The sequence below is a fragment of the Rhineura floridana genome, chromosome 4 (genome assembly GCF_030035675.1).
Source record: "Rhineura floridana isolate rRhiFlo1 chromosome 4, rRhiFlo1.hap2, whole genome shotgun sequence".
Lineage (NCBI taxonomy): Eukaryota > Metazoa > Chordata > Lepidosauria > Squamata > Rhineuridae > Rhineura > Rhineura floridana.
The window spans coordinates 175,307,212-175,334,117 of NC_084483.1; the positions used below are offsets into that span (position 1 = coordinate 175,307,212).

The 26,906-nt window shown below is 42.4% G+C and overlaps 1 protein-coding gene across 1 annotated transcript; it reads left to right on the forward strand.

Moving 5' to 3' along the window:
- The first annotated feature begins 2,828 nt into the window (after nucleotides 1-2,828).
- On the forward strand, nucleotides 2,829-26,906 carry RD3 (RD3 regulator of GUCY2D). The gene is made up of 3 exons (XM_061625275.1): nucleotides 2,829-3,099; nucleotides 22,471-22,783; nucleotides 23,965-26,906. The coding sequence occupies exons 2-3, from the start codon at nucleotides 22,488-22,490 to the stop codon at nucleotides 24,260-24,262; spliced, it is 594 nt and encodes a 197-aa protein (XP_061481259.1). The 5' UTR covers nucleotides 2,829-3,099; nucleotides 22,471-22,487; the 3' UTR covers nucleotides 24,263-26,906.

Below are 26,906 nucleotides of genomic sequence, written 5' to 3' on the forward strand. Positions count from 1 at the left end.
AATTGTGTTACTTCCATTCTGCAACTATGCACCCCCTTCATGGATTTAGGCGGGAAGGGTGAGCTCATCCAGTGCTGTGAGAGGAGACAATGGAAGCATCATGAGATCGACGTCATGGGTGGGAAAGGTTATGTTGCTGGCGGTGGGGTAGTACTGCAGAGATAGAAAAGGGGTAGAGCCAACATTCCACCTGTGGCTTACCATTATTTGCAGTTCCTTTAAAAAAAGCTACTGTCATCTTCGCAGCCCCTTTCTGATTGTTTTGCGACCCCCTTGGGGGCCGTGGCCCCCAGGTTGGGAATCACTGATCTAGATAATACGGAGCTCCCATTGAATTAGAGTCCCAAGTTGTTCTCTAATCATGAGCCTTTGTGATTCACTGCAGGGTATTCCTGTGAATTCAATATTTATCAAATGGCTAATTTATCTGGTACTTGGAAGCTGTCAGCACCTCAGAGTTTTTTCTGAGTCTGTCAGTGTTCATAACTTCTGATTGGATGGCAAATAACATATACAGCTAGAGTCATCTGCCATCAAGTTAGCTTTTAATTAAAAACCCAGCAAGCCTATGCCAGGAAGGTCGTAAACGGGTTAGTATTATAAATTGCCATTGACAAGGCTGCATGGGTAGACTGTCAGGCTAAGGCTGAGATGCATGACAACAGGCACATAATTCTCCCTGATTAATTAGGAGCAGAAGACTTAATCTCTAGGTTAGTCTGGTTGAACCATTTGTCACAATACTTTTTCAACAAAAATAAAGCACTGCAATATCTAAGATTGCCAGACCATTTCCATAACAAGGTCAAACTGGGGAATAACAAGCCATTCAACTCTATCCCTTAATTATCCTGTTTTTATTTTGGTGTATCAATATGCTTATTTTTTCATGCTGTTATTTCCTGATACAGCTTGTCAAAGACTTCATAAATCCAAACATTATTGACAACATTTTGTACTTTATTTCATGTTTTTTAAAAAACTTGCTACATCCACAAAAGCCCAGAGATTGTTACCTAGGTTTAGCATGGTATTGTAGTGGCAGCACGGGTGACCTTTTGGTGGAGGGCTTTTGCAAATACAGCTTGCCTCATCTTGAACAGTTGCACTGCTGTAGTGTGCTCATAATCTCCCCAGATCCATTCTTATAATTTTCCTCTTTCTCTTGGCTTTCTTAGGCTATATGATGGGGGGTGGTATGTATGTATATCTGTGAAATGGTAGACTCTTGACTTGGACGTCTGATCTGAAATCTCATTTCGGCCATAGATCAGTGAACAAACGCAGACAGAATAGTCTGAAGGTTGCAGTGTTAGGTCATTAGTTCTTACCAACAAACCTAAAGCCACTCCTGGGTGATCAAACCAGGAGATAGCGAGAATGAGCAGAAGGAGTGTTGGGGCCACACCAAGAAAGGTTTTAAAAGACTAATTGAAAGATGTCCAATTGACACAGCCAGAGGTGCTCTTGTGAGTCACCCATTGCAAGGAATGTTAAAATGCAAAATTAGATATGCCCAGTAGTCCTGGTCTTTCATACACACTCACACAAGTAACTGGTGGCCAACCAGTACCGTAGTGAGAAAGAAAAGACTTGGAGAAGGAGAGGAGGTGTGCTCATGGAATCTCAGGTGGTAGGCAGTGGTAGGAAACCTCTCAAATTTTCTGGTGAAGCTGGAGTGTCTTTATAGTCGGATAATTTTTTTTATATCTTCCCTGAGCCCCAGTATCCCATCCATCAGTTGGTCAGCTGGCACTTGTAGTGATGTCAGTCTCTTGGCACATCTCAGGATTGTATCTACATTTTGTCATACCAGCTTGGTGCCTATCAAGGGCGCTGGTCACATGATCTCTTTTAGGGTACTCAGAATTACATCAGGATTATAACATTTGCTTTTGGTTGATGTATTCCAGACACCCTCCAGTTGTTGTCACCTTAATAACCTTCAGTGTCTCCAAGCCTCCGGTTTCAGCCATAACCCCTAAACAGAGAAATTCGTTCACACCCACACATCCTCTACATGTTATTATATGCTCAGAGGCACATGTTACCAAATTCTTGCACGCTACACAGGAAGTGGACTGGACTGTGAAACACTTGGGACTGACTTGCTGTGCAGCAGAAAATGATACACTTGAAAAATTGTAAAATTATACACTGTTGGGATAGGTATGGAGAAGCCTTAAAACAGAAAAAAACATGGAAACCTCTTTGAGTGGTGGTGTGACAATCAGTAAGGGTTCATTTTGGCCACAAATCCAAATAAATAATGAAAACTGAGTGTGGTTGAAGGAGCAGGTTTAAGCCTCAGTGGGGGAGATCTGGATTCAAGTCTATCTCTGCCATAGACTAAATTAGGCACTTTAGCATTATTTATTTATCTATGCCCTTGTTATTGTTCAGCATCAGTTCCCGTCTGAAAAATGGGAAAAATACTGATGTTGGTTCTTCTGAGGGCACCTTTATGCACGCGCGCGCGCACACCCCCACACACGTACACACCCACCCATACGAGCAAAGGTGTTTTTTTTGTTGCAAAAATTAAAAGTGCAATTTTAAACGGTTACTGTTGCTAGCATCATCCTTCGCAGCTCTGGGCTGTGATAGATGCCTTTGAACTCCTGGTGCCCACCTTCCCCGAAATTCCTTAGGGCTGCAGTATAGCTCCTGTGCTTCACTTGGAAGGCTCTGAGCCAACCGGCACCCTCCGCTCTTTCCCCGGGCATTCCCTGTTCGGCGCGCCGTCCCTTCCGACGCTCGCCCTTGCCACTGGCCTGCTATACTAAATCCCCTCCCGCCACAGACAAAAGAGGCTTAGGGTGATTACCATAGCGACTACCAATCAGGCGCTCCGGAGGGCGGGGCCGAGTCAGGGAAAGTAATTCGGCACGCCCTGATTATGCGGGCAACGCTGGGCTGCAGGCTAGGCTCAGCTGGGTGTCGTGGAGGGAGAGTCCCCTGCTTGCCCGCCCCTTGACTCGGTGGCCAAGGCTGGAGAAGGCGTGCGCGCGCCTCAGCAAAAGGGCTTCTTAGTTTTCCACCTTCCTGTCTTTGTCGAGTTGGATTCCGGGGTCCTTCTCAGCGTCTGCAAGGCACCAGGTGAGACGGGCGCCCAGTTGCGAAAGCGGTGTAAAAGTTTGGGAAAGCGGAGCGGAAAGCTTGCGCGTTGGGCGAGGCGCTTCTCTCTCTCGGCCTTAAATGGACCACAGAGGACATTAATGGGTAGCTCCACCTTGGGAATCGATGCCTAGCGCATCTTTCAATGTCGTTGCTTTCGGTTTTCTGTGGGAGACTGTGCTGAGTCCTGACTGGAAGTCAGTGGCGCTTAATTCTGAATTGCATATGTAGGATCAAGTTGGCTGTGTGATGAAGGCGCTTGACCCCAAAGGTAGTGATTTAATGAAATATGGGTGTGCACTATACAGAAGTACTATAATAAACACATCTGGCATTTTGTAAGTATAGGCGGCGGGCGGTCCTGGCTCCTTCTCTCAATTCGTATGCTAGGAGGAGGGGGCAATCCTATACGCCTGGGTTCTGCGCTGCTAAAGAGCCGTTTGTACTTGGACCGTTAGATGTAAATATTTCCCTGCCTCCTCTTTTCCTTTCCCAACTTTCATAGTAATCAGAGTTTCTTAGACTGCCTGTATGTAGAAAAAATGGCATTTTGTTATCTGTTCTGGAAGTATCCTGCCTATGTTGATAGGAGCCAGACAGTGGTTCTGGCCTCTCCTATTGCTGGCGTGTGACTGCCAACAATTATCCCTGAGGGAATGTGGCCCTCCGCAGAGAAAAGTTTTCTTGCATCCGGTCTAATGACTGAGCACGTGACTCGGTGAGGTCCATGGAGGTTTATGCAGATAAGCAGTGTCCAATGCTGAGGGAGAGCTATGAGGCTATCGCTGAACTGTGCAAGAATCATGTATCTTTGTTGATCCCACAAGCAAACTCAACGCATAGAGATATAGACAGGGCAGCAGGCTCATTGGGGAAGGGCAGAGGGTCAGTGGTAGAACATCTGCTGCACATACAGAAGGTTCCAGGTTGAGTCCTTGGCATCACCAGGTAGGGCTGGGAATATCCCTTCTGTGAAACCCTGGAGAGCCACTGCTAGTCAGTGTAGACAGTATGGAGCTAGATGGACCAGTGATCTGACTTGGCATAATGCAGCTTCTTATGTTCCTGTGGATAGCCTTCCAGGTGGAGTCCCAGCCTATGCATGCTAAAGAAAGGGAGAAAATCCTCATTCTGCTTGGAAAGTGGAAACACATAATGGGTGCTGTCAGTTATGATGCCTGTCACTTGATTTTATGTACCCACCCCTCCTTACTTTCCCAACAGGTGATTTTAGCATTGCTAGAGTTCAAAGCATCAATCATCTGTTCCAAGAAGATAGGTATTCATGTATAGCAGTGTGTGAACAAATATAGGCTTTATGTGTGCCAAGATCCTTACACCCCATGCCTCATCTCTCTTCTTGCCATTTTTGAGTTCTCTATTATTCATATTTGAAAGATGGGGAATTGAGGTGGTAATAGAGTTTACCTAAAGTTCTTAATGGAGATCATGGAAAAATGGATTGTGAAGTCCAATTTCCAGGCCAGAGTTCAGTATCATCCAGTAGCCACAGTACTGCTACAGCTCTGTCTAACCTTTTGCCTGTAATACCTCTGTGTCTTGAATTTGATGCGGTAGCTTTGGTATATGAAAGCAACACAGTCTAGAATTTTCATTTTTTAAAAAATGAGTTGATAGTAAATTAACTTCAACTTGTATGAATCTAAAATGTGTGTTTATAGGTTTGGTAGAAATCAATAAATATGTAGTACGATTAATTCTTGAAATTAGTAATCGCGGATTTAAAATGGGGATTTTTTGAGAGGATTTTAATATGGCTGTTCCCCTGTGAAAAGGTGCTCAGTTCTGACAGCATTATTGTAAAGCTATTTATAAGAATCTCTAAGTTCAGCTAATGCCTTCTTGAGAATATTACAAGCTAGAAATGATTTCTCATGTTGTCAGGAAAAACTGCCCTCCGTTACATAGTTGCAAAATATTATCTGCATCCAACAGAAAAACAAAGAATTGATATAATTAAAAATCCCTTGATGGTTGCGAATCCTATTTTAAACCAGATACCTTAAAAAAATTAAACTGATGACAGTACCATTTTTGTCTTCCTGTGATATTATCTATTATCTTTGCGAAATCATGTAAGATTGGTGAAGTGCTGGATGACTGGAGGAGAGCTAATGTTGTCCCTATCTTCAAAAAGGGCAAGAAGGAGGAACTGGGGAACTACAGACCAGTCAGCCTAACATCGATCCCTGGAAAAACTCTGGAGCAGACTATAAAGCAGTCAATCTATAAGCACCTTGACAATGCAGTGATTACTAGGAGCCAACATGGATTTATGAAGAACAAATCCTGCCAAACTAATCTTATCTAATTTTTTGATTGGGTAACCTCCCTTGTAGACTGGGGGAATGCTGTGGACATAATATATTTTGACTTCAGCAAAGCTTTTGACAAAGTGCCCCATGATAATCTGATTAGCAAGCTAGCTAAATGTGGGCTGGATGGAACAACTATCAGATGGATCCACAGTTGGCTCCAGAATTTTACTCAAAGAGTGCTTATCAATGGTTCCTTCTCAAACTGGGCAGAAGTAACGAGTGGGGTACCACAGGGCTCAGTCCTGGGCCCAGTACTCTTCAACATTTTTATTAACAACTTGGAGGAGGAGGTACAGAGCATGCTTATCAAATTTGCAGATGATACAAAATTGGGGGGCATAGCTAATACCATGGAAGATAGAAACAAAATTCAAAAGGACCGTGATAGGCTGGAACATTGGGCTGAAAACAACAGAATGAAATTCAACAGGGATAAATGCAAAGTTCTACACTTAGGAAAAAGAAACCAAATGCACAGTTATAAGATGGGGGATACTTGATTCAGCAATACGACATGTGAGAAGGATCTTGGAATTGTCGTTGATCACAAGCTGAATATGAGCCAACAGTGTGATGTGGCTGCAAAAAAGACAAATGCTATATTAGGCTGCATTAACAGAAGTATAGTTTCCAAATTGCATGAAGCACTAGTTCCCCTCTATTCAGCACTGGTTAGACCTCATCTTGAATACTGCGTCCAGTTCTGGTCTCCGCATTTCAAGAAGGATGCAGACAAACTGGAACAGGTTCAGAGGAGGGCAACAAGGATGATCAGGGGACTGGAAACCAAGCCCTATGAGGAGAGACTGAAAGAACTGGACATGTTTAGCCTGGAGAAGAGAAGACTGAGGAGAGGTATGATAGCACTCTTCAAGTACATGAAAGGTTGTCACATAGAGGAGGGCCGGGATCTCTTCTCAATCGTCCCAGACTGCAGGACACAGAATAATGGGCTCAAGTTGCAGGAAGCCAGATTTGGACTGGACATCAGGAAAGACTTCCTGTTAGAGCCATATGACAATGGAACCAATTACCTAGAGAGGTAGTGGGCTCTCCGACACTGGAGACATTCAAGAGGCAGCTAGACAGCCATCTGTTGGGAATGCTTTGATTTGGATTCTTGCATTGAGCACAAAGAACTATTTGGTACAGGGCAGCCAAGCCTAAAGGGACAGTGTTGGCTTGATCTATTAAAAAAAAAAATTAGTACAGGAGCAGTCCTCCAGATGTTGCTGGGCTTCAGCTCTCATCGTTCCTCGCCTGTTAGCTGAGGTTGATAGGTGCTTCAGTCCAACAATATCTTGAGGGCACCATGTTGGCTACCCCTGACTTAGTAACTGGTTGTATAATTTGATTGTTTCTTGATCCGTTCCTTAAAAGAGAGGGAGAGCAAGACATAATCCAGCCAAAGATAAGCACTTCAAATTCTGTTGATTTCAACAGCACAGATTACAGCACCTGTGGATGGAGCAGAAGAAACGCCTAGATGTTTTTTGGTTTCAGCTTGAGTGAAGGAGTTTGGCTGGTTTCAAAGCTTCTTTGGATAGGTACAGTCCAAGCAATCATAATTGCTGGAAGGGTTATATCCAAGGTGTGTTGGAAAGTCAGCCCAGTTTTCAGCATGCATCGAGGGCAGCCATTTTGCCTTTGGAAGTGCCCTTGTGTGGTCTGAGAGTAATGGGTGAAGCTGAGGATTCCTGGGGAGTGGCATAGAATCACCTGGCCTTGTCATGCTTTCCAACCTGGGATTCTGTTATTGGGGCAAGCTACATATTGCATGCAGATTTGTATAACAATGGTGTGGTGATTTCCCCCCCTAAGGTTAAGTTGAAAATCTGTGATTTCTAAGTAGGGAAGTGTGAGTGCTTGAACCCTTTCCCAACCTGACATTCTCCTACTCCAAATTCACTCCTCTCACTGCTTTTATCCCAATAGTTTTCCAGATTGGGGTGTGTGGATAAGGGTGCATCTGGAAGCCTGCAGAGGGAAATACATCTACAAAACAGTAGGTGGGGTGATGAGGGTTATGCTTACATATAGACATACCACCACCACTTTTCTGTTCAAAATTTCTGTTCAAAAGCTGCTTTTCTTCATCCATGAAAAGTGCATTGGAGCATTCTTACATGTGTTTCTATGTAATTCTGTGATTTTCTCCTCAGCTGAAGGAATTCCAAGATACTAAATATTGTGGTATTGCTGTAGCTTCAGCTGTTCTACCAGAGGATCGTGGCTTTAGTAGTCCATGTTGTGAGTTGATCCTCGGCTCCAAAGGCTATAAGCTACAATGGAGAGCATAGCTTGAATTCTTCTTGGACCATCATATTCCGTGTATTTGGGGGATAAGCTGGTTTATTTTCATTGACTGAAGAGGGATTCAGTCAGTTTAAATTGGAGTGCTTTGACATAACTGGGTCATGGAAGGGTCTGAAGATAATTCTGGACACCTCTGAGAATGCTTTGCATCATGTTTAAGCTCTGATTGGTATGTAGTTTAAGCTATCCAGAAAAGGAATTTTTATTTTGACATGCTGGACAAAAATCTCAGGCTGTTAGAACATTGGAATCTGCCTTATACTGAGTCAGACAATTGATCCATCTAGCTCAGTATAGTCTACACTGACTGGCAGTGGCTTTCCAGGGTTTCAGGCAGGAGTCTTTCCCAGTCTCACCTGAAGATGCCTGGGATTGAACCTAGGACCTTCAGCTACAGCCTTTATATTGGAACTGTTGCTCCAATTTACTTTATTATTTACTTTATTGAAAGGGCACTGAAGTGGTGATTTTTCTTAATTTATGGCCAGTATTAGCAATGCTCTGCAACTTTAGATTTAGCTTTAAAGCTGCATAGCCAAAAATAACACTGCTAGGTTACTCTGAGGTTTCTCAGAAGCACCTGGTTGTCCAATGGCATGATTATTTGAGCTGAAGTGCATGTTATGAACATCATGCACAGCACATGGCCTCTGCTTGATGACTTATCCCCACTGTGGCCATAACGTGTATCAAAGGGGCAGTTTATGTGATACCTTCCAGATACTGCCGTGCTAAATCCCCCATAATCCCTGACTGTTGGCTATGCTGATGGGAGTTGCCAGAAGTAGCCCGTCAACATCTGAAGTGCATAATATTGACTACCCTTGATGTGGCACCAAATATGATCTCATTCTAGCACCTGGCACCTCCAGTGTTGGCTGTCTACTGGAATTGGTAGGGTTGGCATGGTAAACTCTCAATTCTTGTTCATTTATTTTTTATTTACTACATTTATATCCCACCTTTCCTCTAAGAAGCTCAAGGCTGTGTACACAGTTCTCCTCCCTCTCCATTTTTATCCCCACAACAACCCTGTGAGGTAGGTTAGGCTAAGAGACTGTGACTAGCCCAAGGTGACCCTGCAAGCATCATGAAGTGGGGATTTGAACTCTGGACTCCCAGGTCCTAATCCAACAGTCTTACCACTACACCATACTTGCACTCAATATTTAATAGTTGCCAATATGATATGATAGCCAGCACTTTAAATTATAGCTGTGACAATGCCAAGTCATCCCACAGAAGCTGTTGTCAGCAATCTCAGTATGATATTTTGCCATGTTTTGTTCAGTAGCTGTGAATGAGCTCCTCTTTGGTTGTGTCTGAGGAAAAGATCTTGATGACATGTACCCCTTCCCAAGCAGAAGCTGGTCCAGTAGAAAAGATTACCTCCTTAAAAAAATATTCTTTTGGGGCAGTGGAGGCACATTCTGTTTGTGTGAACAGGTCTTATCTATTCATTTTTACTTGAAATGCAAGTCAAAACGATGCTTCTGGCAGAGGTGCTGCTTTGCATACTCTATGGTTTGCTCAGTATATACTGTATCTTCACATGAGTATTATCGTTAAACAGTTCTGTAAAACCTGAATAACTCTAGTTATAAAGAAGCCCGGAATGTACAGCACAAAGAAGTGGTATACACATTAGTCAAAACACAATATGGTATTTTCAAATAACAGTATGGAGATACAAGTTAGTGCTTTGGGGGGGAAAGAACAAAAGGATTTGAGAGCTAAATTTAAATCTTTGACTCACCACTTTGTAACTATGGATTCCGGTTAGAATAATTGAGGATTACAACTGGATGAGTCACTAGTGTATCTTGAGGTTTAACTCCAAAGTCCCTGATACTGGAAGCTTCAGCCTAGAAATTTAAGATGATATCAGCACAGCATTTTGTGATGTGATCAGTCAGCTAGTCCTGAGCCTCTTCAGATTTCTGTTAAATCTGTTACACTTGAGAGCGCCAGACACTCCTGTCTGAAACCCTGGAAAGTGGATAATACTGAGCTAGGTGGACCAGGGTTGATGGCATAAGGCAGCTTCCTGTGTTCCTAGTTTTCCTTTGTCAATTTTGTTCCTGTGTAGCTTGGAATAATTTGGTAACGTGGATTAGACTGTGAAAGACCAAATCAAATTGTGTTTTCATTTTGACAAATTTGTAGGGCAGTACAATATCTCAGAGCGGAGGTCAAGTCTCCTGCTCCCCTGGTGCATTCACTATAGCTGCCCAATTTCCCTGCTTTTTAAAGTTGGATAGAAATATCTGTGGGCTATAGGTATGCTCTTAAATGGCAAGGTTTTTTGCCTATTAGTGAATTGTCCTATTTTGGTATGTGCCTTCAAGTCGATTTTGACTTATGGCAACCCTATGAATCAGTGTCCTCCAGTAGCATCTGTTATAAACCACCCTGTTCAGATCTTGTAAGTTCAGGTCTGTGACTTCCTTCATGGAATCAATTCATCTCTTTGTCTACTCCCTTCTGTTTTTCCCAGCATTATTGTCTTTTCTACTGAATCATATCTTCTCATTATGTGTCCAAACTATGATAACCTCAGTTTCATCATTTTAGCTTCTAGTGATAGTTCTGGTTTAATTTGTTCTAACACCCAATTATTTGTCTTGTTCGCAGTCCATGGTATCCTCAAAGCTCTCCTCCAATACCACATTTCAAATGACTTGATTTTCTCTTACCCAGTTTTTTCACTGTCCAACATTCACACCCATACATAGAGATCGGGAATACCATGGTCTGAATGATCCTGACTTTAGTGTTTATATTGTCCTATATCAACATCTATATCTTAATGTTTCAAGTGTTTAAAGCGCATTGTGTAGTTCTATCTCAGTAATCTTTACAACAGCTCTGTGAGGTTTGCCAGTAATATTATCTGCAATATTATATTGCAGATTGGGACTGTGGGATGGCAACTGAGAGTATAAAGGCATCTAGAGAGTTAATTGTTGAGATAACATATGAAATGGTGAGTTTCTCACTTGACGTTCTTGTTTCTATGAGCACAAGCTTTATTTATCCCAATGAATATATACGTGTATCTATGTTTTTATAGCTTCTTGTGGGTTTGTGCTTCAAGGAAACAAAATTGGTTTATAATCTTTATGAGCACAGCCACATGTTGCACTGATGCACCTATAAGAAGAGCATAGTAGCTATTTTTTCTTTGGAAAAAGCAGCTTTGGGGACTGGGGAGAATTTTGAATGGAGAAGCGGAAGAAGGGTGGAGTGCTTAGTTCATTACCTACCCAAACTTCCCAATTCCAAATCTGCCTCCCAAAGCTGCTTTGTGTTATTTGAAAATAATATTTATTTGGATCTTCACACTAGGACTGTTTACTAATGCTAATCGATAGTATCCTGTATTTGAACAAGCCTGATTTATTTTCCAGTTAAGAATTTCTATATTAAAGCCATTGAATTTTATTTGGCCACTGGAGAAGACCAAAAGGTGGAACCAGGAGCACTCATTTAAACGGGCATGTGCCTCATTAGGACATAGGAGTACTTTATTGTTAGCTGTTGTGTTTATTTTACTTCATGGTTATTAAATATTTATTTTAGTGTTTATAACCCATTTTGGATTATATTTCCTTAACTCTGTTGTTTCTCAAATTGTCTTTTGTTAAGGAAAATCTATCATTTTTATGTATTTGTTAACATGCAATTATGCCCACAAATGAAGATTTTAAAGAATACAGTGATAATAGCTTCACTTGCGTTGTAGTGGAAGCTGATTCCTTCTAGTGTAAGACTTAAGTGTAAGAATCTTGGGGTGGGGGGGTAGAGAGCATCTGCAAGACTGCCCTACCTCTTGAAAATGCATGGGATGTGAAGAATCACTGCAGCTACTACAGAAAGGTGGCTAACATCTATGGGCATGCCAAGAAGTCACTACAATGCATTGTAACTTGACAACAGTTATGTGCTATTGTGGCACATTGAAATCTCCCCTCCCCGTTTTAGTGATGTTAAGATGAGCCTATAATATAAGCTGCATGTGGACTTAAAAATGTTTGAAGAGGTTTTGAGCAAGAAGTCAATGAGAGATTGGCACAAAAATAGCTCTGAGTTGAGGCAGATGGCTGTGATTTGTTTTAATAAGCAGACAGTATGCTGAGTTTTGCCACACACATTTATAAAACAATAAGAAAAATCTTTCTTTTTGTGCGCGTGTGAAGGTAGTGGCAAAAGGTTTGCCTGTCTTCATTCTTATTTGTCAACTTCTGTTTATTTTTGGTAGTATATTCCTTCCCAAGTCCTCTGCTAGGGTCACCACTTTACTGCATTACAGTGAATGTCAGTTTGCATCAGTTTGGAAGCTGCTTCTGATGTTATATTTTAAACATGTATATTACACATGTGGAACCAAGGCTTGCCACTGAGTCATCTGGGCTCTCTGACAATTTAACTAGAATGATATCTGAAAGATCATCTTACCCCTTATATACCCAGACGATCACTGTGCTCTGCAGGTGAGGGCCTTCTGCAGATAGGAAATGGATCTTTAGTGTAGCGGCACCTGCCCTTTGGAATTCCCTCCCCTTAAATATTAGACAGGCACCATCTCTGTTATGTTTTTCATGCCTTCTGAAGACCTTGAGTTTTTAACAAGCCTTTCAAGCAGAGACCTTATCCCAGTCTGTGTCCATTTTAGAATTGCATTTAAATATGTTTTTAATTTTTTTAAAGATGTTTTAAAGATATTTTTAGTGTTTTGTCTCTTGTTTGCCACCCTGGGAGGAAGGACAGGACAGAAATTTAATTCATAATACTAATACTAATATGCTTATAATTTACAAAATGTGTTTTTGTTATATGTAGGTTTCTTGAAGATTTTTCCAGAAAAGTTTCTACAATCTTGAGTCCATTGGGATCTGATCTAGTATGCTTCGCTTGTCTTTTATATTTAGTAAACAAAACTAAAAAGTATGTTGTGTTAATTCTTATGTTTTCCATAATATCTTAAAACTTTCTAATAGAAAAAAGTAGTTTACTTGATATTTTAATTTGACTGTGGAGATCAATAAATCACACTTAACTGTGGCTATATTCTAGCCTTTCCCAACCTGGTGCCCTCCAGAAGTTTTGGATTCCCAAATTTCATTAGCCCTAGCCGGTGTAGTGCAGTGTACCAGGTTGAAGAAAGCGACTATAGTCAAACAAATCCAAAGCTTTTCTTATTGATTGATTGATTGATTTGTAACCTGCCCTTCCTTCCAGCAGGAATCCAGGGCAGCAAAGAAAAACACTAAAAACACTTTAAAACATAATAAAAACAGACATTAAAATACATTAAAACAAAACAACTTTAAAAACATTTTTTAAAAGCTTTGAAGACTTTTTTTTAAAAAAGGTTAAAAACATATTGTTTTTTTAAAAAAGTTTAAAAGCATATTAAAAAGCAATTCCAACACAGAAGCAGACATTACGCTGTGTGCGTAAATATATTTGCTTCCTTGGGGCAAAAAGTTAAATTGCAACTTTTGACTTTAGGTTTGATGGGTAGCTTTGGGGGATGAGGTTTCAGACCCTTGGCCTCTCAATTGTGGAGTGCCACAGGGTTTGATCCTCTCCCCCATGCTATTCAACATCTATGTGAAACCTCTGGGAGCCATCATCAGGAGTTTTGGGTTGCAGTGTCACCAATATGCGGATGACACTCAGCTCTATCTCTCATTTAAGTCCTCACCAGAGTTGGCTGTGAATACTTTGTCCAAATGCCTGGAGTCCGTAAGTGGATGGATGGGAGAGAACAGGCTGAAGCTAAACCCCGACAAGACTGAGGTGTTGCTTGTGGGTGATACGAGAAGGTTGGGAAATTTAGACTTGGTGCTTAATGGGGTGAGATTACCCCTGAAGGACCAGGTCCGCAGCCTAGGGGTCATTCTTGACTCCCAGCTGTCCATGGAGGCTCAGGTTTCGGCAGTGAGCCGGGCAGCTTGGTATCAATTACATCTGGTACAGAGGCTGCGACCCTACCTTCCTGTACATCTGCTCCCACGAGTGATACATGCCCTGGTCTCCTCTCACTTAGACTACTGTAATGCGCTCTACGTGGGGTTACCCTTGAAATCGGTCCAGAAATTGCAGCTGGTACAGAATGCGGCTGCACACTTGATAAAGCAGAGCCGTCGCCGGGATCATATCACCCCAGTGTTGGTAGATCTACACTGGTTACCAGTTGTTTACCGGGCCCAATTCAAGGTGTTGGTACTGACCTTTAAAACCCTATACGGTTTCGGCCCAGTTTATCTGAAGGAACGCCTCCAGTGTCACCAATTATGCTGCCAAACAAGATCAGCCTCACAAGACCTTCTCTCGGTCCCACCAGTGAAAACAGCTAGGCTGGTGCGGACCAGAGAGAGGGCATTTTCGGTCGTGGCCCCCACCCTCTGGAACTTGCTTCCTTTTGACCTCTGACATGCCCCCTCCCTGATGGTTTTTCGCCAGGCCTTAAAGACCTGGCTATTCAGGCAGGCCTATGGGATTTCTGGGGTGGACTAGTTTTTATAGTGTATTAATTGAAAGATGGTTTTAGATGAATTGATGTTGATGTTGTGATTTGTTGACTGTATATTGTTTTATATTGTATTTTGTATTGTTGTACGTCGCCCAGAGTGTCCGTTAATTCGGACAGATGGGCGACTAACAAATAAAATTTTATTATTATTATTATTATTATTATATTTTATCCATTACAGTTGCTCAATTTGATTGGTATTGCATCCATTCATTATATTCCTAATTAACTTTAAGAAACAAGTACACTTCTACATGGAATATTTTCTGTAGGAAAAAAAATGTAACAGTGGAAAACTTGCTACCCCACATCACTGTGCAGTGATTTTTTTAAAGGTTATTTTTAACCCACTTTTAAGTCATACTGATTATTTGCATTCACACTTCTTTACATTCTCTAAAAAGCATCCACCTAAAACAGTCTACAATCAGACCTTAAGATCATGGTTTGTACTTGTTCATTTCCGATGTAGTAGCCCTAAGATCACTGTCTCAGGGCTCCTACAACAGAAATGAACATGCACAAACTTCTGCCGTGTAACAGATGGGGAGAGATGGATGTGGGTGTATTAGTTCACTGAAAAAATATCCTGGCCCTGGCTCACCAGTGTGTGTGTTTCTGCTGTCTCCAGAATGGCGGGGAAGAAAAAGCATACAATCCCATGTATTCTACCATGTGCATGCTACAGGGTAGGAGTAATACACTTCATTTTTAAACACAGAATGAAAGAATCATAGAATAGTAGAGTTGAAAGAGGCTTATAAGGCCATCATGTCCAACTCCCCTGCTCAATGCAGGAATCCAACTTAAAGCATACCCAACAGGGGGCTATCCAGATGCCTCACAAATGCCTCCAGTGTTGGAGAGCTCAGCGTCTCTGTAGGTAGTTAGTTTCATTGTCATACTGCTGTTTTTCCTGATATTCAGCTTCTTGTAAGTTGAGCCCATTATTCTGTGTCCTGCACTCTGGGATGATTGAGAAGATATCCTGGCCCTCCTCTATGTAACAACCTTTCAAGTACTTGAAGAGTGCTATCATATCTCCCCCTCAGTCTTCTCTTCTCAAGGCTAAATATGCCCAGTTCTTTCAGTCTCTCCTCATAGGGCTTTGTTTCCAGTAATCTGACCATCCTTGTTGCCTACCTCTGAACTTGTTCCAATTTGTCTACATCTTTCTTAAAGTGTGGTGCCCAGAACTGGATGCAGTACTCAAGATGAGGCCTAACCAGTGCCGAACAGAGGGGAGCCTATAAGTCATGCAATTTGGAAACTATACTTCATGCAGCCTAAAGTAACATTTGCCTTTTTTGCAGCCACATTGCACTGTTGGCTCATATTTAACTTGTGATCAACCACAATTCCAAGATCCTTCTCGCATGTAGTATTTATGAGCCCATCTTGTAACTGTACATTTGGTTTCTTTTTCCTAGGTGTAGAACTTTGCACTTATCCCTGTTAAATTTCATTCTGTTGTTTTCAGCCCAATGCTTCAGCCTATCAAGTCACTTTGAAATTTGTTTCTGTCTTCCAGGGCATTAGCTGCCCCTCCCAATTTTGTATCATCCGCAAATTTAATAAGGATACCCTGCACCTCCTCATCCAAGTATCCAGTATGCAGACAAACTGGAATGGGTTCAGAGGAGGGCAACAAGGTTGATGAGGGGACTGGAAACAAAGCCCTATGAGGAGAGGCTGAAAGAACTGGGCATGTTTAGCCAGGAGAAGAGAAGACTGAGGGGAGATATAATAGCACTCTTCAAGTACATGAGAGGTTGCCACACAGAGGAGGGCCAGGATCTCTTCTTGATCATCCCAGAGCGCAGGATACAGAATAATGGACTCAAGTTGCAGGAAGCCAGGTATCAGCTGAACATCAGGAAAAACGTCCTAACTGTTAGAGCAGTACAACAATGGAACCAATTCCCTAGGGAGGTGCTGGGCTCTCCAACACTGGAGGCATTCAGGAGACAGCTGGACAGGCACCTGTCAGTTATGCTTTAATTTAGATTCCTGCATTGAGCAGGGGGTTGGACTCGATAGCTTTCCAACTCTGATTCTATGATTCTAAGTCATTAACAAAAATGTTGAAGAGCACTGGGCTCAGGACCGAGCCCTGCGGTACCCTGCTTGTTACCTCCCCTCCGTTTGAGAAGGAACCATCAATAAGCACTCTTTGAGTACGATTCTGTAGCCAACTGTGGATTCACCTGATGGTTGTTCCATCCAGCCCACATTTAGCTTGTTTTCTAATCAGAATATCATGGGGCACTTTGTCAAAAGCTTTGCTGAAGTCGAGATATATTATGCCCACAGCATTCCAACACTCTATGTGGGATGTTGCCCGATCAGAAAATGAAATAAGATTAGTCTGGCAGGATTTGTTCTTGATAAATTCATGTTGGCTTCTGGCGGTCACTGCATTTTCCCCCAAGGTATTTAGAGAATGAATGCTTTATAATCTGCTCTGGCATGTGAAATACCCCTCCAGATACATGCATAGGTGTCTAATGTGCATTTAGCCACCACTTTGGGAAACTACTGAACACGCGCCTCTTGTCAGTAGTGCAGTTGGAACATAGGAACCTGCCTTATCCCCAGTCAGACCATTGGGCCCATCGAGCTCAGTAGTGTCTACTTTGACCGGCAGTGGCTCTCCAGGATTACAGACAGGGAGTCTCTCGCAGCCCTATCTGGGGATGCCGGGGATTGAACCTGGGACCTTCTGCATTCAAGGCAGATCCTCCACCGCTGAGCTATGGCCCTTCCTTCTGATTTGCCTGTGCACCAAGTTGCAGTGGAAATGTGCATCTGGAATCCTAGCTGGGGAAGGACCTCCCCTCCACCTCACTGCTTCGCCCCTCTAGCCGCAACTTTGTAGTGGGGCAGTGGAGCCTGCATCTTAGCTGTATCATGTCGATGTGCTGAACCGCTGCCTGGCCGCGACAATGGACTGGATGGGAGCTAACAAACTGAGGCTCAATCCTGACAAGACTGAGATGCTGTTGGTGGATGGTTTCTCTGATCGGATGATGGATATATACCCTGTCCTGGATGGGGTTACACTCCCCCTAAAGGAGCAGGTTCGTAGCTTGGGAGTCATTCTAGACTCTTCCCTTTCACTTGAGGCTCAAGTAGCCTCGGTGGCTCGGAATGCATTCTACCAACTCCGGTTGGTAGCCCAGCTACTCCCGTATCTGAGTAAGGAGGACCTTACATCAGTTGTACATGCTCTGGTAACCTCACGTTTGGATTACTGCAATGCGCTCTACGTTGGGCTGCCTCTGAAGACAGTCTGGAAGCTACAGCTAGTGCAAAATGCGGCGGCCAGACTGTTGACAAGGACCAAACGGTCCGAGCATATAACACCTGTTCTGGCCCGCTTGCACTGGCTACCAATATGCTTCCGGGCCAGATTCAAAGTGCTGGTATTGACTTATAAAGCCCTGTACGGCGCGGGACCACGATACTTGTCGGAACGCCTCTCCCGCTATGAACCGGCCCGTACACTACGTTCTGCTACGAAGGTCCTCCTCCGGGTTCCAACTCACACTGAGGCCCGGAGGGTTGTGACAAGATCTAGGGCCTTCTCAGTGGTGGCCCCTGAATTGTGGAATAGTCTCCCCGAGGAGGTCTGCTTGGCGCCGACATTGTCATCTTTTCGGCGCCAAGTTAAAACCTTCCTCTTTCCCAAAGCATTTTAACTGTACTTTTTAACTTAATATAACTTAATTGGATTTTTGCACTGTATTGTTTTTCTTATTGTATTTATTGTATTTTTCTGCTGTTCACCGCCCAGAGAGCTATCGCTAGTCGGGCGGGATATAAGCCTAATAAATAAATAAATAAATAAATAAATAAATAAATAATAAATAAATAAATGTATAGGGTTTTTTTTAAGTGCCATCCCTTTGCCGGCCTGAGTCTGCTTGAGATAGGGGTGCATAAAAAGCAATCTGAAAGAGCTCCAAGGCTCATGCCATGTTGTTCCTCAGCCTTCAAAGTGTGCCCCTTTCCCCTGACATGCATTCCTCACCAACAACTTAACGCAATTGTTCTCCTGGTTGTGGTCACTGTAAATCTCTTAAGTGTGACAGTTCTTTTAAGAACAAGCATCTTTTATAACAAAGGAAAGTTTGGAATGCCATTAAAATGTTTAAAATTGTCTGAGAAGAGCCTTGAATGATGACTCAGCTATAGAAAGTACAGCACAATGAATGTATGTTATGCAATTCTCAGTGTTATGATGGCATCCAAAGTTGCTATCATAACATAATAAATGGGAACCAAAATAATTAAAAAAAACAACTGTGATGCATCCCGAGCCTTTAAAGGGGGTGGTGTTCTTCAGGGCTGTAACGTAGCCCGGAACAGAAGCCTTGTCGTGCAGTTTGGGATTTGTGTGAAGTAGAAGGTGGAAAAGGGACACTTGGGGGGGGGATCATGGTGAGGGTGATATGCTTTTACAGTGTGTGATTTATTTATTTATTTATTACACTTATATACCGCCTCATAGCCGAAGCTCTCTGGGCGGTTTACAGCAATTGAAAACATTAAAAACAAATATACAGTTTTTAAAACACAAAAAACAATTTAAAAACACAATTTAATTTTTTTAAAAAAGAATTTAAAAACACATGCTGAGTTATAGAGAGGGTGACTGTGGCCCTCCAGACATGGTTGGACCAACTCCCATCATCCTTGATCATCGACCAGGCTGGCTGGGGCTGATGGGAGCTGCAGTCCAACAACATCTAGAGGGCTATAGGTTAGCCGTCCCTGAGTTATGAAGGTCACATCCACACTATACATTTCAAGCACATGGCTTCCCCAGAAGAATGCTGGGAACTGTAAGGCTGCTGTGAATTGTAAGTCTGTGAATGTACTCGTTCTATATAAATAACAACCCTATCAAATTAACCATCCGCAAGCAGGAATGGGCACTGTTCCATATGTATACCATACAAGAAATCTCATCACAGCGTAAGGAGTAATTTAATAAAATTATCCCAATGGCTCAAACAAGTAAACTAAGCTAGGCAGAACAAGGGTGGTGGGGGGGAACCCATCCTTCAGAACGGTGCATTTTTGTACATTACTGCACTGCAAAATTTGAAGAAGTGTGAATTTTAAATGATGGTTGTGTTTCATTTCGCATGTTGTTCTGGAATATGCAGATTAAATAGGTTCTCCTTTAAATGTGAACTGAATTGAATTTGTCCCCCAACCCTAGCAACAGCTCAGTGGTGCTAACCTGCTGTCAGGGCTGAGTAAAATTGTCTTTAGCACATGGCAGAATTATACAGATGATCACAATCTACCCCCAAGTGGGAGAGGTAGGTAGGTATGTATGTATGTATGTCTCTCTCTCTCTCTCCCCCCTCCCCTCCCCTCCCCTCCCCTTTCTCCCAGCAGGAGCCCAGGGTGGCAAACAAAAGCACCAGAAACACTTTAAAACATCATAAAAACAGACTTTAAAATACATTTATATGGGCTTTTGTTCTAGATATGTCCAAAATAAAGAAGAATTTAAAAACAGAAGATAACACTTTAAATTTTAAAAAAAGTAGATGAAATTGTTTTTTCATCAAGGGAAATTTTCTTGCAAACTCAAGCTCTGTGCCTGTCTCTTAGCCCTTTCCAATAGAAAAGCTACTGTGAGTGGCTGCCTTTGAAGACTATCTGGAAGCTTCAGTTGGTCCAAAATGTTTGTTTGGTGCTCACAAGTCAGAGCATGTCAGTTTCATTGGCTCCATATTAGCTTCTGAAGTAAATGCTGGTTCTAGTTTTTTAAAACCTTAAACTGTTTAAGGTTACAGTGGAGACCACTTGTTCCCATTTGGATCTGCCCAGGTATTGATTTTCTTTTAAACGCTTTGCTCTCAGTGCCATCTTGGGAGATACAGGGATGCTGTTGAGAAAGGACCTTCTCTGTAGTGGCCCCACAACCCTGGAATACCCTCCCAATTGAAATTCTGCAGGTTCTCTTTTGATGTATCTTGTGCCAGAAATGGAAGACACCTTCATTTCAATGTATTTCTCGTGTATGACATCTGGTTTTATAGGTGCTAGTTTGAATGTCTAAAATCCTTTTGCTCCTGGCTTCCAGGTGTGTTGTGTTTTGCTTTGTTTTAAAAGTGTTTTCATTTTGCTGTTGCTTGTAGAATTTGTTTGCTTGCATTTTTATAAATTTATATCATATGGCTTTATATTATATGGTTTTATGATTATCTTGTACCCTGCTCTAGCTATATTTAGTCAGACTAGGATATAAATAAATTATTATTTATTCTAAATGCAATGGGGAATAATAGGCTTGTGCCACATGGTGCCTTTATATCAGGATGCTTATGTATTAAGATTAACTCAGGAGGATTTTCACATGACCTTCTGAGTGCTGAGGCTTTCTCTGGCTCCTAAATACAGAATAGAGCATATCCTGTTAGATCCTAGGTGGAAAATAATGGGGTGCACATACCATCATGTCTCTTCCCCTCCCCCCTCCGTAGCCCTCTGTCTCACAGCAGTTACTCTTAGAGGTCTATGCAATATTTAATTCAGGTCACTGGCATAATTGTGTCCATATTTATATCCCATGCTTTCCCATAAAGAATGAGTTGGTGTCTTAAGGTGGAATAAATTGCAACTTGAGGAAACAAGAGCTTCTTCCTGACACACAAACCCAGTTGGAAAGTTTGTCTTGATTAATTGAGAGCAGGATGGGGAACCTGTGGCAATCCAGATGATGTTGGACTACAACTCCCATCATCCCTGACCGTTGGCCGTACTGGCTGGGGCTGATGGGAGTTGGAGTTCCAACAGTGTTTGGAGGGTCACATGTTCCTCAGTCCTCATCAAGAGAAGGCTAGGTACCCACTTACCTATTTCCTACCCACTTCATACAGATGGTTGTGTTTCATCCACACTCTTCCTGAATTCAGCGTGTGGCAAACCCTGATTCCCCCCCCCCATTGGCTGCTGAATTACCTGGGGCTTTTAGTTAGACTTTAAAGCATGATTTGTGCTCCCTTTCATCTGCCCAACTTTAGGCTTTGGACAACAATGAACACTCCCTGATGGATAATTTATCTTTGTTTTGCCTCATTGACTCTTCTGGAAGGGTCAACTGATTCTTGTAGGCCTCTCTAGGGCTACATTAAAGGATATCTTGTTATTTGGGGAGCGGCAGGCTGCAGTGAGTCCTAAGATGTTGTTCTTATGCTACCTTCCTGAGATGGGAGCCATTCCAATGTGCCTCTTTTCATGCACCACAAAGATGGCATTAAAAGCCCCTGGGTCTTTTGGGAAGAGCGCATGTGCTCGGCAAGGGTGGACATGAAAGGCAGGGTGAGGGCATTTGAGAAAAATGTGTCACCCATTTTTTTTTGGGGGGGGGGAGAATAGCTAAGTATGCAGCAACATTTGGCTCCTTTCAAGTAGCAACTACCATTTGAAAGGAGACCACTGCAGCAGCATTGGTGATGTCATGTGCAGCCCTCCTTCTACCAAGGAATGGAAAAGATTAAGATTTCTCAGCAAAAGGCTATGCCATTAAGTGTTTTTATATTTTTGCTTGTTTGGGGGAAAAGCTTGTACTCCCCAAAATGTCACATGCCACTGCCAAAAAGAAAGAAAAGAACCCCAAGAAAAATTGGGTCAACCCTACCCATCAGGGTGAGAGTTCTTGCTCTGTAGTAAAGCATATGATTTGCATGGGCCCCGGTTCCCAAACCTATCTGGGAATGCCCAGGATGGAAATCCTGGAGAAAGAACCATTGCCAGTCAGTGTACACCATCCTTTCCCAACCTGGTCAGGGGACTACAACTCCCATCAGCCCCAGCTAGCACAGGAGTTGTAGTCCAAAACAACTGGAAGAGGCCAGGTCAGGGAAGGGTGGTGAGCACAATACAGTGTCCCCTTGGTCTGACGCAGTATAAGGCAGCTTTCCTATGTTGCAGTTTCTGTCTTGGGGAAGAGCCACACTCTTCATCTTCTCATCATTCCCTCTTACCTAGAATAATATTTTTCCACATTGGTGGAAACAGCTGAGCAATAAATAAAATATCTGGCCTTAAATGTATGTTGGATGCACATCTGAGATGCATACTTTGGCTACTACAAACATGCATATGTATAATCTCTTTATTTGCCCTTTGCAGGTTAAGGGGAAGCAAACATGTCGCTGGCTTCCTGGTTTGGGTGGAATGAACCCCCCAGTCACATTTCTCAGAGGAGCCCAACAGAAATGGTGATGGAAACCCTTATGATGGAACTTGGCTGGCAGCTCAAGGAAGCTGAGAAACAGCATCGGGAGCGAGAGAATGAATACCGTAAGATAAAGACAGGTGTCGACTATGGTTGGCTAGTTAGCTACCCAAAGCACAGCTACGATATCAGTCCAGGGGAGCGTCTGCAGCTGGAGGACATGTGCTCCAAAATACATCCATCCTACTGTGGGCCTGTCATCATTAGGTATGGTGAAGCCTCTGTCAATCTTCTCTGAGTGTTGCTGTACACTCACAAACAGAAATGGGGACGATCCATTGGTTTCCCCATCTTACACAACTGGTAAAGTTTCTCAAAAGCATCATTGTGTTATCCCGATGGCTACTGGGAAGAGATGGGTAAAGAGGATGCAAATTGTTATTGAAGATGGCTCAGCAAAGTGCTGTTTGAAAGTGAGCGTTCTGAGCTTTACAGAAAAAGCTTTGCAGTTACAGGCCAGCATAGCTGCAAACTGCCTTTCCATTAATTAAAAGCTGTGGGCCACACATGCCCAAATGATCCCCAGGCCACTCAAGCAAGTAATTCTATTCCTCATTTGAGGATATTAGTTCTAATTTTCTCTTAATATTCAGTTTCTCATCCTCAAGGCTATGCCAATGAGATTCAAAGTGTGCTGGCAATTCTCAGAAGTCAAGACAGGGAAGTTTGGTATGTTTTCAGGGAATCTGATCCAGCGTCCTGCATAGGGACTTGCTTCTCCGCTTGATTAGCTGAATTGGAATAAACAAGGCAGAATAAACAACCTGGAAAAAACGTGTGAACAGTACAGAGGCAAGACGACCCCTACAGAATTGCCTAATGTTGATCATGTTTGTGAATGCAGCATACAGCCTGGGTGTCTTGAGCAATTTTGAGAGCCTTGCTGGGAATTACTTGCAAGAAGTTCACAATGAATGTATTCCAAAATTCTTATTAGGAATATACCTCTTAATTATGCTAACCAAAATGCCACAAAATAAGTGTGAAAGCTTTCAGGTTCTCTGGAACTCTTCACCAGGCTGGATGGTGAACAAAGTGAGGTGGAGGAGAAAAAAATTGGCTGGCAAAGCCATCAAGTCTAAATCTATAATGAATACAGTAAATCTTTTAGAGTTTCATTGCTTTGTCTCTCTTGCAAAATTTGCAACTATCATCCCTGTACATCTAAATACTTCATTATTTGAATGGCAAAAAATGATTGAATTAATAGCTATCTGTTATCAATTTCATGACCCTAATATAGTCCCATATTGTAAAAGGAAGCTTTCATTCTTAAGGTTTTTTTTAAAAAATTGTTGTCATAACTATAGATGTAAAACTCAAATGATTGTCTTTGGGTTTTTACCCGAAGTCATGAACTAGTTATTTGGTTTCCCCTCTCCCCCCAGATTTCGGCAACTTGTTGCTGAATATGAACCAGAAGCATCGGAAGTTTCTCGGCTTTTTCGTTCTGTTCTCCAAGAAGCTATCGAGAAGAGCAAAGAGGAAGAAGAGGCAAAGAAGCTTGCAAAACAATGGAACACAAAGCACAAAACCAGCCTCTCTCTCACAACATTCAAGTCTCGGGTCAGGATTTCGCCATTCAGCAGTGGCATCAAGACCATTTCGGAAGATGTTGAGAGAGGCACTGATCCAACCAGGAGGGCGTGGAGCATGCCTGAATTCAGGAGTACCAAGGACTACTGACTCTATTTATAATTATTGGATTTTAGAAACAAACCATTGCATTTATGTGTTTATTTATTCATTCATTTTTGTGTGACTTTTTGTTCTCTGTCCAGTTGTCCTATTTTGCTGTATTCTGTTGTGAATTCACATCAACGCTTCTTGGGCTCCTTTAAATCAACATCTGTATGTTCCTGTTTTCATATAGACTGGCCTCTCAACACAAATGGCCAGCTTGGTGCACTATGGGCTCCATATAGCTTAGCCTTTGTTTTGCTTTATTTGAGACTGAAAGAGAAACCAGAAAGTAATTGTGAGAATTAGCCCTGTGTTTCTGTTTTACCTCTTTCATAGATCTCTCTCGCGGTGCCCATAATGCTGCAGCTGCTGTCCATGCTATCTGGACCATCCACCTCACCAGCCCCAGCTAAATATTTAGCAGCATACTGAGGGGACTACACACACCATCACCATGCAGTAACCATAAACTTAATTCTAATAGCAATCAGAGAAATCCTTTTACTTGCTCCAGCATAGGATTATTTTAAGATTTCACAAACGGAAACCTCAAGCAGCCATCGGTGTAAGATGGCAGAGAATGTCTCTTTCAAAATGGCACCAGGCTGTGGCATCACCATCATAACTTGAGAAAGGGAGTTTCTGTGACTGCACACCATTCTTCACCTGTAAAATCCCCTTGTGAGGCAGCAGGTATCAAAAGGGCACACTTTGCTTCTGTGCAGGAGGAAGGGACAAAGCCAGGCCTGGCCGGCTACCATTGGCTACCAAGCCCAGCTAGTATCTGGGGACCCTTAAGCATGTTATTGCTTGGCAAGTGAGGGCTGTTCTTATTTCTGTCTGTATGTTTTGGTGCTTTCCCTCCTCTTTGAAAAGCAGTTGTTACCAGGCCCTAACCAGGTGTGCGCCTGGGCTTATAATTGAACCCTTTTGCATGGCTCTGTCCTGAGGCAGAAGGGAGGGATCAAGGCACCCATACAGACACTTTAATGCAGTGCTGTTGAACACAAGGTTGTGCTATGGAGGAAGGTGCATCTCTTTCTTGTTGCCAGTAGCTCTTCAAAGCTAGAAGGAGCTACTGGCTCTTAGGCTAGAGGAGGAAGTGCTTTGATGTGCTGTTTCCATGGTGTATCTCTAAGGCAGCTGCTGTCACATTTCAAATCAGGGAAGGAAATGTGTTGGTGCTTGTGCAGGAGAACTTTCAGCTGGCATGTGGCTTTCTCCTGTATGAGAAGAAATGTGTTTATATTTTTGGAACATTGGACACTGACACGGATGAAATCTGTCCAGTCTGTCTACTTACGGAAGACAAAATGCAACCCTGGCTTGAACGGTTTGGTATTCTAAACAGGAGGTTTTTGAATCCAATTGTGTTTTCTTTGCATGTAGATTAAAATAAATCCAGACAATCACTTTAAACACAGGGATTCGCTTACAGTGGCATCTTTGGATGTGTCAGGCTACAAAGCACAATCCAGCCAGAGTTAAGCATTAATATAATAGAAGGAGACTTTGGGGCAGGTATAAATCGTCTATTGAAATCAGTGGGGCTTACTTTTGGCTGGCTCATGCCATGTATCCTGTGCAAATAGTGAAATGGGTCAAGTGACTAAAGAGGCTAAATATAAGGCTGTGTCCCATTGGAAACAAAGGTTGAGTATTAACTCTTGCTATTTTAGAGCACTGGTTTTTCAGTTGTGATGGCTTCCAGGCTGATGCTTGAAAGTGAATGGGGCACTGAAAGTTAAGTGAGTTTTGTGTTTCATATGCTGTGCCAGTTAAGAGTGCTACCTGGATCCTTTTATTTTTGTACAGCTACTAAGATTTCTCGTGGAGTGATTTTTCTCAGCTTTTCGGCTTCATTATATATACAAGCAGAATAGTGCTATGTGGATGCACTGTCATAAGGAATTCACTCTTTCACACACTTTTCTGAAGATACCAGCAAACAGCATTATTTTAATACCAAACAAACTCAGGGTTTCCAAGTACCAGATCCAGTTTGATTTGGACCATTTAAACTCAGGAGCAGAGAAAGAGATCCAAAATAATTTGACAATCACACAATTGCTATGCCACTTTCTAAATCTATGAATATTTGTTTACAGCATTTGTATACTGCTTTTCTTACATGAAAAAAGAAACATTTTTTAAAAAAATAACTAGTAATTTAAGGGCTAATGGTATGAACTCCCTGGCCTGGGCTCTCCCCCCACCTGCTTTCCCACAGGACACACAGGTGTTTAGCCCCAAGGATGGTGGGGGAGATGGTGACCCAGATGAATTATCTTAGGCTGTGGGGATCTGTATTTCATAGAGCAGTTTTTAAAAGTTACGTATGTTTTCATGTGGTATCCCTTTCCTATCTAGTATGTGTATATGTGTTCTTCTTTGTGTTAGGGCCTGATTCATAAGGAAAAGCATGAAAAGCCATTTTCTAACATTGTCATTTGACTAACTTTTGTATCAACCGGTGAACAGTTATTTGCTGTATTAAATTCTGAAATACATTCTTTAATTTTAGCTGTCCCATTGCCCTGTGGGTTTTTTTATATCCAGTGTTCTGTTTGTTAGGAGCTTCAGTATTATTTCTGTACCGTAACCTGAGTGCTAATTAAAAGGACTTCTCCTCCCCATTTGCATATAA